The sequence below is a fragment of the Salmo trutta genome, chromosome 39, assembly GCF_901001165.1.
Source record: "Salmo trutta chromosome 39, fSalTru1.1, whole genome shotgun sequence".
Lineage (NCBI taxonomy): Eukaryota > Metazoa > Chordata > Actinopteri > Salmoniformes > Salmonidae > Salmo > Salmo trutta.
Genome location: NC_042995.1, coordinates 9915117 through 9930622, shown reverse-complemented (window position 1 = coordinate 9930622; position 15506 = coordinate 9915117). Strand labels below are relative to the sequence as shown.

The following is a 15506-nucleotide window of genomic DNA, read 5'->3' as shown; positions in this document are numbered from 1 at the left end:
TATGGTATCTCATACCCCCTGCCAGAAACCGTGTAGTTTTGAACACTGCCAAATGGAATGGAGGAATGTTCCTTCATCTGAGCCACATCTAAAACATAGGGAGGAGATATCAGGGTTGAACTTGTGCAGTCTAGATGGGGTGATATAGAGCTGATGGAGGAAATTAAACTGGATCAGTCTGTCATCTGGAGTTCAATGTGGATGTAACACCATCCCTGCATAGGTCACTCCATAGACCCTCATCAAGATCAATACCCAGATCTTTTCCCCATCTAAGTCAGGGTTTATCTAGCTCAGGCAGTGTTAGTACTGACATAAGAGCAGCGTAAACACGGGAAATGGTCTTGAATAGTGGTTGGTCTGCATGGCAGAGTTGTTCAATAGGTGACATCTTAGGTAGGTTCCATTGTCCCTTGAGAGTCACCCTAATAAAGTTTCGTAGATGTAGGTAGCTAAAGAAGTCCCTGTTAGACAAGTGGTATTTCTGTTTCAGCTGATAAAAAGACATACGAACTCCCTCCTCATAACAGTGTTCCAGAAGAGTGATCCCCTTATCAGACCATGGTCTAAAGTTACTATTCTGGAAAAACATAGGGATCAGTCTGTTGTTCCATAAAGGGGTTTTAGGGGAAAGGAATCCCTCTCGTCTGAACAGCTCATGCAGTTTGCACCATGCCAGGACAGAATGTATGATTAAAGGGTTGTCTGTGATGGTTTTTATAGATTTTCTGTCCCATTTGTAAAACAATTCTGCCCCTGTGTCATCATTTACCTCAAGCTTTTCAATGTTCAACCATGAGGGAGAGGGACCATTGTCAAACCTCTGAGCCAGAAACCTAGACTGTGCAGCCCAGTAGTACATTCTAAAATTGGGGAGGTTTAAGCCCCCTTGACCGTAATCAAGGGTCAGTTTGTCCAGGCTAACCCTAGGGGTTTTGCCATGCCAGATAAACCGTCTGGTCAGCTTGTCGAGAGAGGAAAAGAATGCTGCGGGCACAGGGATAAGGAGAGATTGAAACAAATATAGAAATCTGGGCAGGACATTCATATTAATCACATTGATTCTACCCAGTAGAGTGAGGGGCAAGTCCATCCACTTACACAGGTCACCCTCCACCTTTTGCAACAAGCTGGCCAGATTGAGTTTATAGAGGTTGTTCAGGTTACCATCCACCATTATGCCCAAATATGTGAAGCCCAGTGGCGACCATCTAAAAGGAAACTTGTGCTTGATGGTATGATGGTCAAAGACAGACAACGGTAAGATTTCGCTTTTATCAAAATGAACCTTATAACCAGAGAAAGAACTATAACACTGTAGTAGGATCTGCAAGTGAGAGAGGGAGTGTTCTGGGTTTGTTAGAAATGAGATAAGGTCGTCCGCAAAGAGTGATAACTTCTGGGTATGAGGGCCCACCTCAAAACCATGTATGTCAGGGCACGTTCTAATAGCCTCAGCCAACGGTTCGATGGCGAGGGCAAAGAGGTGGGGGCTAATTTGGCAACCTTGTCTGTTCCCCCTATAGAGAGGGAAAGAGGAGGAAGTAATCCCATTGGTAGCAATCCTAGCTTTAGGAGATTTGTAGAGTGATATTATCAAATTTACAAACACGGTACCTAAACCAAACTTTTCCAAGACGCGAAAAAGGTATGGCCATTCAACCCTATCAAAGGCCTTTTCAGCGTCGAGGGAGACTGCGAAACTAGGTATTTTGTTTTTGTTAGCAAGGTGAATTATATCAAAGAACCTTCTGAGATTATTGGAGGACAATCTATTAATTATGAAGCCAGTCTGATCTGGGTTGACCAACAGACATGACTGAAGACATGACTTCCGTCTCTTAGATAGCATCTTGGTGACCAGTTTACAATCTGTGTTAAGGAGAGGGAATAGTTACAGTGGAGAGGAGGGGGGATGAATGAGCCAATTGGAAGCTAGGGATGATTAGGTGGCCATGATGGTATTAGGGCCAGATTGGGAATTTAGCCAGGACACTGGGGTTAACACCCCTACTCTTATGAAAAGTGGCATGGGAAATATAGTGACCGCAGAGAGTCAGGGCACCCGTTTAAGGTCCCATCCAAAAGATGGCACACAGGGCAATGTCTCCAATCACTGTCCTGGGGCATTGTGATTTTTTTTAGACCAGAGGAAAGATTGCTCCTGCTGGCCCTCCAACACCACTTCCAGCAGCATCTGTTCTCCCATCCAGAGACCGACCAGGACCAACCCTGCTTAGCTTCAGAGGCTAGCTAGCAGTGGGATGCAGGGGGGTATATTGCTGGCAATTATTAATTAGAGTCTGTAATAAGGACCCCATGAAAGGAAGTGTTACCAGCATCTCTTCTTTATGTATACGCTGGTGTGCTTTTAAAAACCCAAGAGTCAATGTCCGCACCCCTGCCGAAATCAAATTAGCTTAATAATAAAAAATCCCCATCAAAAGCCTAATGTTTAAGCTAGAGATGTATTTTTGCATGTGCTGTGTCTCAATCCACCACATCTGCTGATGTCAGCCTTTGCATCTGCGGTGGAAGGTGGCAGAGCTGTGGTGTTGTTTGTCAGACCAGGAGACACTAACTTCTGTCTGTAGTCTACAAGGTGAGACTCATGAACAAGTACATTTTGCTCTAGGACGCCCACAAGTGTCTGAAGGTAGCAGGTACAAGTAAAAAACATTTTTTTTGAGAAGTATATATTGAAAAAATGGGTTAAATACAGGTAAATATATATATATGTTTTACTGATCTTTCTTAATCTCTCAGATATAGGACAGAAACTTCAAAACCAACTTCCCTCATCCCCCGCTCACTATCAAAAGGGTTAGCAACTGTCAGGGTCAATTCCATTTCAATTCCAGTCAATTCACAGGGTAACCCAAATTCCAATTCCACATTTTCCTCAATCAAAAGCTTTGAAGATAATTGGATGTCAGAATTACAGAATTCAACCTAACAATAGACTGGGTCATAATTTAATTTATGGAGGTCTACATTTTAAAATAATTTATAGATAGAACCTGCTCTTACCATGATTAACAGATTTCCCAATCTTCTCCTCTTCCTCATCTTTAATGTTGACATTCAGCTCCAGTGTTTGACTGCAGTCTTCCAGTTTCACTGATGCCATCTCTGGATCCTGCAGTGCAAACTGGGCTCCACTGTCACAATCAGGACCCAGTGACTGTAGGTTTATACTCAGTGTGGAAGGAGAGAGGCAGGTTGGGTTTGTCCTCACTGTTAATCTGTCAACTCTGAATTGGATCCCAGTACTAAATAGAAGTCTGAGATCAACTTCTTCCCCTGTGCATGCCACACCCCCTCCCATTGTAATCTTACCTATGAACACATTTTGAACAATGGCTTCCTAAAATGCTGTGGTGCTTACTAACACAATAGGAAATGTTGTGGTAGATGTGGATCAACACAGGTGAGTTCACAGCTCTTCCACTCTGAACAATGGGACATGGAAAGGGAAACGCAAGCTTCCTCTCTGGTTCCATTCCCCAATAGTAAGTGGATCATACTTGAATTGTGGTAGTAATATTATCCCTGGACTTTGGCACCATAGAAAACACTTTAAAATTATGAAAAATAACAAATAATACATTTGTTTTATTTCACATTTATTTACATTTGAAAACATGTCCTTTATAGTGCAAAACATTATTTGTATGCATTGTAAAACATACTGGGGGCTAGTTAATTGGCATGTAGAGGTGTAGTGACATGTATTGAGTAGATACATAGACATTTAAATTATTTAGCATGCTATCAATTAAACAAACACATTTTCTGTATAGATAACCCATAGGCTGAGCAGTAGAATGTAGAATATTTATTTTTCATTAGCGGATCAATCAAGTTCCATGCAGTTATCCAAATACATTCTTCATCATGAAGGACGAAAATAATACATCTAGTTTTAAAAGACAATTTAATAAACATATGTAGTAGTTTCAAAGTATGTATATCATTAAACAACCGTCGCTTAGGGAGAGGTGAAATTTACATAATTGTTACCTGGAGGAAAATGAGGGAGTGTCATTCTTTTTAGATTTCAGTCAAGGGGAGGGTTTAGTATTTTTACATTTAGTTCAGGGAGTGTCATGTAATTTGTAATCAATCAAATGTCATACTGCTCAGGGTTTGAGAATTAGTTGCTTATTATATCTCATGACGGCCCTCCTCCCTGATTCTCTGCTGGGTCCGCAATATCAAGTGTGCCAAGTGTGGTCTCAATAAAAGGATTGTTAAGTTCTGAATGAACAGAGGAGAAACTCAGATTGACAACTAGTAAAAGCACACACCAGATTTATTCAACCTACTGGATACGTCAGCTGTAAATACAACATACAAGTCACACAATTACATATTTACACCTTCCAACTAGTCTCTATTGCTAAGAGGACCTAAGTCTGTTCTTCTAATTGGCATTGTCATGGCCCTGCCTGAGTCCAGAGCAGCATTGGGGTGGTCTGGATCGACGTGTAACACAGCTTGTTCCAGTTCCTGACAATATATAGCAACTTCGCAATGAAGAATAGGCCCAGAAGCGGCCCTCTTCCGGGGGGCCGGAACTGATTGAATCGGCCCGGAATCGGGTGTCGGACTCGGCCCGTAATCAAAATGAATGACTGCCAAGAATCGGCCCAAGTACATCAGGCTGTTCCTATCTACCGGAATTGAGCCAGCTCTGCTGGATTCTTACCAGAATCCCCCCCAGAAGCGGCCCGATGCAAATTTAAATAAATGTATACAAAATTACCCGACAGTAATTTTAAATATTACTATTATACATTATGCATACAAATTATACCCATCCACCCCAAAATTACTATTATGCATACAAATTATACCCATCTACCCCCAAAAAAATTACGTCAGAGGAAACGCTGTATGGGACAAGGACATCCTGGCCGGCCAAACCCTCCCCTAACTCAGACGACGCTGGGCCAATCGTGCGTCGCCTCATGTCTCCTGGTCACGGCCGGCACTGGCATCGAACTAGCATCTGTAGCAATGCAGTTTGCACTGCGACTGCTGCGTATGGAACGCCGTTTGGGTCTTAAAGCACGTGGTCAAAACGCGATATTGTTAATGCTGCGTGTGTAAAGTAAGCAGGTGTAGACGCTAAATTAACGTCTTCACCCGCTAAATTAACGCCTACACACGTCAAATAAGCGCGTGCAAATGTGCTAAATAAACAGCTGCAAGTGGTCCTGCACACGTCGAAATAACGCCTACAGCTGCTAAATATACACTTACACATGCTAACTTAATGCGTTCTTTAATATGCTAATTTTATTAGCCAATTTCCCTAGCTACTCCTTTCAACCAGATTACACAGTTTGAAGGAACTTCCTTTTCCACTGCATTGCAAGCAGGGTATGAACCTTTACAAGGTAACAGTTTTGTCTTTGAAAATTGTTGTTACTGAATCATACAGTTTATCAGCTAGTTTACAGTGGAAGGATCTGTTTCTCATCACTGGCTATAAAATTCAGCTAACATTCAAATATGGACAACAGGATAACTACTGTAGGGTAACGTAGTGTCTAAATTGCCATACATTCTTCTCTACCACAGATTTCCACAAGGTCTCAGACTCCAGGATGGGAAAAGACTTACTAGAAAGAAACATATGACAACAGAGACAGAGTTGTTGATTTTCATTGTTATTTGTAACATTAAAAAGGAGGACAAAAAGACAATCCCGTTTTTCTTAATTAGCTACAGTGCTTTGGAAAGTATTTAGACCCCTTTGACTTTTTCCACATTTTGTTACTTTATAGCCTTACTCTAAAATGTATTAAATAAAACGTTTTCCTCAGCAATCTACACACAATACTCCATAATACCAAAGAAAACAGGCTTTTAGAAATGTTTGTAAAAAAACAAATTTAAACAGAAATACCTTATTTATGTAAGTATTCAGACCCTTTGCTATGAGACTCGAAATTGAGCTCAGGTGCATCCTGTTTACATTGATCATCCTTGAGATGTTTCTACAACTTGATTGGAGTCCACCTGTGGTAAATTCAATTGATTGGACATGATTTGGAAAGGCACACACCTGTCTATATAAGGTCCCACATTTGACAGTGCATGTCAGAGCAAAAACCAAGCCATGAGGTTAAAGGAATTGTCCGTAGAACGCCATGAAAGGAAATGTTCACAAGCTGGTAAAATGGCGGCGACACTCGGTCTGCATCAACAAACTTCATCCTCAGAGGGAGACAATTTTACGGTTGCGTTACTGTGTTGTGTTTTTGAAGTAATACAGTGAATACATGGAAGGTCATTAAGGAAAATAGCACATGGTGCTGCCTAAAACTAACTGGAACCTTGTACTAAATGTTTTTTGAGTCATTTATGCATTTATCTACTACAGGTTAAGTATTAGCTCAAAAGTATTGTGGAGCTCCTGCACCTAAATATAAACAGTACCAGCACCCACAGTAGATGTCAGAGAGATTCTTGATGAAAACCTGCTCCAGAGTGCACTCAGGACTTTAGACTGGGGTGAAGGTTCACCTTCCAACAGGACAACGACCCTAAACACACAGCCAAGACAGCGCAGGAGTGGCTTCTGGACAAGTCTCATAATGTCCTTGAGTGGCCCAGCCAGAGCCCGGCCACTGCTCGGAGCCTGGTTCCTGTCAAGGTTTCTTCCTAGGTTCCTTCCTTCTAGGGAGTTTTTACTAGCCACTGTGCTTCTGCATTGCTTGCTCTTTGGGGTTTTAGTCTCGGTACCTGCACCCTCAGTGGAGTCAACAAACACCGGAAGCATCCGTTTTTCAGGGAAAAGACAGAGAGGAAGCCAAAGCCTGAAAACCGTAAGCTTGTGGTGTTTCTTCTACGCCTGATACGTTAGGGTATCTGTAGAACACTTTGTGACAACTGCAGATGTAAAAAGGGCTTTATAAAATACATTTGATTGACATGTATATCACACCAACTGACTTGTTCTTCTGATGTTGCTCACACAGGAGACCATACTGAGACATTCTCTACATCCAGAGAGCAACAACAGGAAGATCCCAGAGCTAAGACGTCTCACCACTGCCAACATTGAGGAGATTTTCCCAATTCTATCAAAGCCAAAAATACACACAGGAGGGAATCTGTATCCCTGCTCTTACTGTGGGAAAAGCTGCAAAATGTCAAGGGATCTGACAGTTCATAATTCAACACTGGAGAGAAGCCCTACTCCTGTTCTGACTGTGGGAATATTTTCTCTCAGCAGAGCAACTTAAGAACATTCCAACGTATACACACAGGAGAGAAGCTTCACTCCTGCTCTGACTGTTGGAAGAGTTTCTCTCAACATGGCCACTGAGAAAACACTAACATACAGTGAGAGAAAAAAGTATTTGATCCCCTGCTGATTTTGTACGTTTGCCCACTGACAAAGAAATGATCAGTCTATAATTTTAATGGTAGGTTTATTTGAACAGTGAGAGACAGAATAACAACAAAAAATCCAGAAAAACGCATGTCAAAAATGTTATAAATTGATTTGCATTTTAATGAGGGAAATAAGTATTTGACCCCCTCTAAATCAGAAAGATTTCTGGCTCCTAGGTGTCTTTTATACAGGTAACGAGCTGAGATTAGGAGCACACTCTTAAAGGGAGTGCTCCCAATCTCAGTTTGTTACCTGTATAAAAGACACCTGTCCACAGAAGCAATCAATCAATCAGATTCCAAACTCTCCACCATGGCCAAGACCAAAGAGCCCTCCAAGGATGTCAGGGACAAGATTGTAGACCTACACAAGGCTGGAATGGGCTACAAGACCATCGCCAAGCAGCTTGGTGAGAAGGTGACAACAGTTATTCGCAAATGGAAGAAACACAAAAGAACTGTCAATCTAGCCAGTCTCCAGACCTTAATCCCATAGAAAATCTGTGGAGGGAGCTGAAGGTTCGAGTTGTCAAACGTCAGCCTCGAAACCTTAATGACTTGGAGAAGATCTGCAAAGAGGAGTGGGACAAAATCCCTCCTGAGATGTGTGCAAACCTGGTGGCCAACTACAAGAAACGTCTGACCTCTGTGATTGCCAACAAGGGTTTTGCCACTAAGTACTAAGTCATGTTTTGCAGAGGGGTCAAATACTTATTTCCCTCATTAAAATGCAAATCATTTTATAACATTTTTGACATGCGTTTTTCTGGATTTTTTGGTTGTTATTCTGTCTCTCACTGTTCAAATAAACCTACCATTAAAATTATAGACTGATCATTTCTTTGTCAGTGGGCAAACGTACAAAATCAGCAGGGGATCAAATACTTTTTTCCCTTACTGTATGTCACAATGATTTATCAATACGTATGCTATGATGCTAGTAAAGTTGTCTTGCGTACCTATGGTGCTGGTCATAAAAAAAGCTAGCTAACTCATGGATGCAAACAATGTTCTTCCCCAAAAACATCGCAAACCGACATAATCGGTTTCGGTAGCTATATAGTTAGCTAGCTAGCTATATAGCTAGTGTTGTGGAATATTGAATCAAATATTTCACAGATACTGGAACTTGTAAATTCAATTAGACTTTATAACAAAAGTAACAAACCTGAGCAATTCCATGGAAGAACCAACTTCTCTTGCCACAAACCTCAGGCTTTATAGGTTCACACTTTCAGATAACACACATGGTCTCTCCCCTCTATGTAGATGATTAACACCCCTTGACCTCTTGCCACCATTATCTTTCTGTCTCAATTCTGGCTTGTTTACCGATTCATACACAAATGCATGTGTCTGTCCCATGATACTCATGGGACTACACAATGGCTCTCCCCACGCCTATAATGGCACAGACATACATATACAATCACATGTCTCAACGCAAGTCATAGAACCAGGTAATTTCTTCCTCATGCCTATAACAACAGCACGGCATACATTTTCCGCTTACGTTCTTGTTTTTGCATGTGTAGTGATTAACTCCATGCTGACCCAGTCTGTACATTCTCCTGAGCTCAGCCTTTATTTTGCTTACACATGTCTATTAATTAACCCTATGTTTTCTGTCTTAATACTGCTGGGAGAACAGTCTAGATACTGGAAAATCAACCATTGTCATGGATTTTCACCTACACTAGGTGTCATCTAAAATAACCCTAATTTATGAGACAGTTCTTATTTGATTAATGGTGGTCAGGATCCATCTATGTGAAACTAGCCACAATAAGGATTAGCCACAACAGTGGAATTTGCGGTTAGCCTTCAAATCCTCGATTTCGGCGATGTTCACTGGTCACGATAACAACACTCACCCGTAGCACACGTTCCAGCAGGTATATCTCACTGGTCATCCCCAAAGCCAACACCCCATTTGGCCGCCTTTCCTTCCAGTTCTCTGCTGCCAGTGACTGGAACGAATTGCAAAAATCGCTGAAGTTGGAGACTTTTATTTCCCTCACCAACTTTAAACATCAGCAGCAGCTAACCGATCGCTGCAGCTGTACATAGCCCATCTGTACATTGCCCACCCCATCTACCTACCTCACCCCCTTACTGTTACTACACCAGTATCTGTTACTACACCAGTATACTACACCAGTATCTCTACATGCACATCATCATCTGCTCATTTATCACTCCAGTGTTAATCTGCTAAATTGTAGTTATTCGCTCCTATGGCCTATTTATTGCCTACCTCCTCATGCCTTTTGCACACACTGTATATAGACTTTATTTTTTCTACTGTATCATTGACTTGTTTATTGTGTTATTGGCTTGTTTATTGTTTACTCCATGTGTAACTCTGTGTTGTTGTCTGTGTCACACTCCTTTGCTTTATCTTGGCCAGGTCGCAATTGTAAATGAGAACTTGTTCTCAACTTGTCTACCTGGTTAAATAAAGGTGAAATTAAAAAAAGTAAAAGTAGGGCATAATTCTACTATTTGTATTCATTTTCATCACTATCAATGGCATACTTTTATTTTGAAAACAAATCGCAAATTCCACTTTTGTGCCTAATCCTTATTGTGGCTAGCTTCACAACACATAACCCGGTCCTGTCGAGCCTCACTAGCCAGATGGCTGCTTATAATGGAAGCTTTGGGCAACAGGGTTAAGTAGCTGGCTAGCTGTTTGTGTTCATGAACTGAAGTTCAATTTCAATAGGCGAACAACAAGTGGCAACCTAGCTAATACTTACTCACAAGGATTGCTAAGAATAATGAAAATGACTGCAGTTTCTACTGGTCATTGTTTTCAGGCTGGTTGTATTGGTGCTAGCTAGGTACCAAGCTAAAGCTAGCTACCCAAGAAGTTGCGGTCGAACAAATGAAGCTTTATTACCAACGCGGTATTGTAAACACATAGTTCGTGGCCAGTGTTTGCTTGTTTGCCTACTTTTTGTACAGCTTTGACAGTGCTACTGTATCTTTTTTGACAAGCAAAGACCCAAACGGCCTTCCATAAACGCCGTTCCATAGAAATCCTGGTTGAGAATGAAACGACTGAACAAGGAAACAGCACAGCAAGTAAGTGAAGAAATAGGTTTTGATTATGTTTCACTGGTAATGGGGACATACGTAAATGCCAACAATAACTTTTTGGTGCGTGTGTGTAACCTTTATTTAACTAGGCAAGTCGGTTAATAACAAATTCTTATTTACAATGATGGCCTACCCGGGCAAACCCGGACGACGCTGGGCCAGTTGTGTGCCGCCCAATCACGGCCTGATGTGATACAGCCTGGATTCGAACCAGGGACTGTAGTGACGCCTCTTGCACTGAGATGCTGTGCCTTAGACTGCTGTGTGTGTGTGTGTGTGTGTGTGTGTGTGTGTGTGTGTGTGTGTGTGTGTGTGTGTGTGTGTGTGTGTGTGTGTGTGTGTGTGTGTGTGTGTGTGTGAACTATTTAACTGTACTAGAATGCATAAAAGGCCGCAAAAATTTTCAGTATCGGTATCTGTTTTTTTTTTGTCAAGGAAAATATCGGATATCAGTATTGGCAAAAAAAATGTCATATCGGTGCATCACTGCTACTGACACTTGCATGGTTTGACACCAGTATTGCCAGCATTTGTTTTATTCACTGGGCTATCTGGAGTGATCAGAGAGTAGACTAAAGAAGTGAAGTAGACAAACTGCCAGTGTTTTAAAGTTCTATGAAATGAGTCTATAGTTTCTAACCCTTGTGATAGTGAGAGGAGGATGATATGAAATGAGTCTGTGTAGTTACTAACCCTTGTGATAGTGAGTGGAGGATGATATGAAATGAGTCTGTGTAGTTACTAACCCTTGTGATAGTGAGTGGAGGATGATATGAAATGAGTCTGTGTAGTTACTAACCCTTGTGATAGTGAGAGGAGGATGATATGAAATGAGTCTGTGTAGTTACTAACCCTTGTGATAGTGAGAGGAGGATGATATGAAATGAGTCTGTGTAGTTACTAACCCTTGTGATAGTGAGAGGAGGATGATATGAAATGAGTCTGTGTAGTTACTAACCCTTGTGATAGTGAGTGGAGGATGATATGAAATGAGTCTGTGTAGTTACTAACCCTTGTGATAGTGAGAGGAGGATGATATGAAATGAGTCTGTGTAGTTTCTAACCCTTGTGGTAGTGAGAGGAGGATGATATGAAATGAGTCTGTGTAGTTACTAACCCTTGTGATAGTGAGAGGAGGATGATATGAAATGAGTCTGTGTAGTTACTAACCCTTGTGATAGTGAGTGGAGGATGATATGAAATGAGTCTGTGTAGTTACTAACCCTTGTGATAGTGAGAGGAGGATGATATGAAATCAGTCTGTGTAGTTTTTAACCCTTGTGATAGTGAGAGGAGGATGATATGAAATGAGTCTGTGTAGTTAGTAACCCTTGTGATAGTGAGAGGAGGATGATATGAAATGAGTCTGTGTAGTTAGTAACCCTTGTGATAGTGAGAGGAGGATGATATGAAATGAGTCTGTGTAGTTACTAACCCTTGTGATAGTGAGTGGAGGATGATATGGCTCATAATTTTCATGACTTATGAGATACTTTTAGAATAGTTTTATTCCCCTTTTGCATTAGTTGGGCCAGTAACCGAAAAGTTGTTGGATTGAATCCCCGAGCTGACAAGGTAAAAATATGTAATTCTGCCCCTTGAGATATTTCTACTACTTGAGTGTTGTCAACCTGTGGTAAATTCAATTGATTGGACATGATTTGGAAAGGCACACACCTGTCTATATAAGGTCCCACATTTGACAGTGCATGTCCGAGCAAAAACCAAGCCATGAAGTCGACGGAATTGTCCGTAGATCTCCATGAAAGGACTAATTCACAAACTGGTAAAATGGCGGCACCCACTCGGTCTGCGTCAACGGACTTCAGTGCAGGCAGAGAGAGAGAGAATTTTTATGGTTGCAGTACTGTTTATCGGTTATCAGTTTTCTACATGTGTAATAACATTCAGACACCATTCTCTGTAGAGCTCCATGAAAGGATTATGTCAAGGCACAGATCTGGGGGAGGGTGGGAAAACATTAATGCAGTGTTTATTTTATTTTTTATTTAACCTTTATTTAACTAGGCAAATTGGTTAAGAACAAATAATTGTTTACAATGACGGCTTAACCCGGACTACACTGGGCCAATTGTGCGCCGCTAGTTTAGAGATTAGTGGTATTGGGGTAGAGGTAATCTCAGAGCTATAGCGCAGTACTAAAGTTACAAAACGTTTATCTCAGCACATTCCCACAGGCAATGATACAAGGTGCCTAAATGCATGTTACATTTAACACACAGGTCTGGGGTATTGGGGTCTAATTTGTGGAGCTTAACAAGGGTGATATATGTTCTCATTATCCAATTGTATTGCAACAATCTCAGGGGGGTGTTTGTCTGTATCTGAGCTCTACAGCATATCATACCCCAGTCCTCTGCTGAAATATATATGATATATATATACACTGTACATATCCAAAAGTGGACCTAGAAGTTTGTCCTTAAATATCTTCTAAATATCTATTGGGAGCCCATCTGGACCTGCCTCTTTACCTCCCTTCATATTGAAAATAGCATCAGATATTTCAACACCATCCAATTCCTTTTCCAGATCCAATTTAGTGTCTTCTGAAATAGAGGAAACATCAAGACCTGATTAGTTCTCAGGAGATTCAGAGTTGTAAAGTGTGTTGTAGTAGGAAGCAAATGTTTGGTTTATTTCTACAGGATCCATTGATAATTGTCCTTGTTAATTATCAATTGCATTAATGGCTCATTCTGAATTTAACTTCTTAATGCGCCAGGCCGGCAATTTACCAGGTTTTTCACCTTGATCATAGGACTGTTTCAGCCTAGTTAAGCTGTTTGCAGCGTTTGAGATGGAAAGTTCTTCATACTGAGCTTTTTTTTTTATATACTTTGTTTTTATTGAGGAACACAAAGAAAGTACCAATACAGTAAAATAAAACGACAACAAAAAGATCTGGCAGTTACAGTGCACATCATACCTTCATCATATTAGTTACATTGACATCTTTGAATTAGACCTTTTTCAAGTACGAAACCCATTTTTCCCCAGTATTCCTGAACTCTCTCCTGTTGTGTTCTTAATGCAAAGGTCATACGCTCCATGTGGTTTACTGATTTTACAATGACTATCCATTGTGTCACTGTGGGAGGGTCTTTTTGTAGCCATTTCCTATTGATAGCCTTTTTACTGGCTGCCAGAAGGACCTTCAAGAGGTACTTTTCTCTATTGTGTAAGTTATCAGGTATTTCACCTAAGTACAAAGAAATTAATGTTTGTTCTATGTCAAATCCCATTATTTTCCCAATGTTAGATCTTATTTCTCCCCAGTAAGTTTCGATTGCGGGGCAGGTTCAAAAGATGAGTGATATCGAAACTTATAACATTCTTCCAATAGAATTCTCTCCATGACCTTGAGTTGGTGGAGCTTTGTTGAGTCTCTAATATGTTCAACCATGTTTCATCAGTTATTTCAATGTTAAGTTCCATTTCTTTTTAATATAGTTTGTAGAATGTTTCTTTGAGGATTGAATACCCAAGTAGAGATTTGAAATAGTTTTTTTGTTACTCCCCAAGTTGTATGCGTTAGTGAATACTTGGATTAATTTTTGAGGTGCTCGAGGGTCAATCACTTATCTCCCTTAAGAAATAGTGTCGAACTTGTAGGTATCTGTAAAAATCTTGTTTATCCAAGCCATGTTTTTTTTACTTAGGTCCTGGAAGTTATCTAGGTCCCCATTCCTTATAATTGTACTTAATGATGTGATGCCTTTCTGCATCCATTGTTTAAATCTGCTGTCCTGAGTTGCAGGGATGAAGCTATCTAAATTATTTTGCTTAACTACCCTAAACCATGTCTTCAGAGAGAAATTAATCCACTGATTTTGTCTATTGTATGTTTCTATTACCATGTCCTTATTTTGTCCTCTCTGTCAAAGTAGCCTCAATGTCTTTCCATTTGGATTCGGATTCTGAATTGCACCAACACACCAGAGGTCTTAATTGGGCTGACACAAAATAATCTTTTAGGTTTGGTAAGGCCACACCCCCACAGTTGTTTGGTAATTGTAATGTTGTATATCTAATTATTGGTCTCTTCCTGTTCCAGATAACCCTTGATATCCGTTTATCCCTAAACTGTTTAGGTGGGATTTCTATGGGCAGTGATTGGAACAAATACCGTAACCTCGGCAGGATGTTCATTTTGATTGTTTCAATTCTACTTCCTCGATCTAAGGGAAGTGAATTCCACCTGTCTAGGTCATCATATATTTTCTTGTTGATGTGATCATAATTCATGCAATAAAGTTTGGGTGTATTGTCGGAGAGTTTTCCAGTCATCCGGTGATTTTCAGTACCTATACTGTTCTCTTTGAAGTAGAAAGAAGAATCGATATAAGGTTAAATATTAGACATGTGTAAGCAGAATGAAGGCTGAGCCCATTTGAATGTACAGAGCTGGATCAATATCGAGTTAACCATTAGACATGTAAAAAACAGAAAGCAGAATCCGTGTGGATGAGGCAAGGTAGATCAACACAGACGTGACTGTTCTGGGCCATATCTGATCTTGTGAAGGCTACTGGACATGGGTTAATCATACATAGACAACATCGGCCTGAACTTGTGAAGGCCTTTGGACAGGAACATTAGCTAATCAGTGATAGGCACCAGTAGGAGTATGCATGTCACGCCACAAATAGAATCTATGCCCCAATGTCTGAGCCAATAAGAGAATGGAAACTAAATAAGACAACAAGATTCATAAAGTGGAGTGACGATGTTATGTAAGGGTAAGACTGTATAAAAGCCAAGCACTAAGAATGAAGAGTCAGTTCTTCCATGGAATTGCTCGGCTTTGTTACTCTCTGTAATAAAGTCTATTGAACTCACAAGCTCCGGTATCTGAGAAGTATTTGATATTTTCCACAACAGTATCTTTTGGTAGATATAATCCAAGATATTTAATGGATGAAGAGGTCCAGTGGAAGTTATACCTACTCTTCAGCTCTTCCTGTGGG

The 15506-nt window shown here is 40.6% G+C and overlaps 2 protein-coding genes across 9 annotated transcripts in view; one reads left to right on the top strand and one right to left on the bottom strand.

Moving 5' to 3' along the window:
* LOC115179515 (zinc finger protein OZF) overlaps window positions 1-15506 on the bottom strand; it is a 919448-nt gene that overhangs the window by 773411 nt on the left and 130531 nt on the right. The window lies entirely within an intron of this gene.
* LOC115179511 (zinc finger protein 665) overlaps window positions 1-15506 on the top strand; it is a 514676-nt gene that overhangs the window by 415953 nt on the left and 83217 nt on the right. Inside the window, exon 3 of one of the 7 annotated variants that reach the window (XM_029741109.1) lies at window positions 6993-7102. The exons of the other annotated variants lie outside the window; for them this stretch is intronic. Coding sequence (XP_029596969.1) covers window positions 6993-7078 — 86 coding nt within the window. The 3' untranslated portion in view covers window positions 7079-7102. Of the gene's footprint in view, window positions 1-6992; window positions 7103-15506 lie in introns of those variants that run through there. 7 annotated transcript variants of the gene reach the window in all.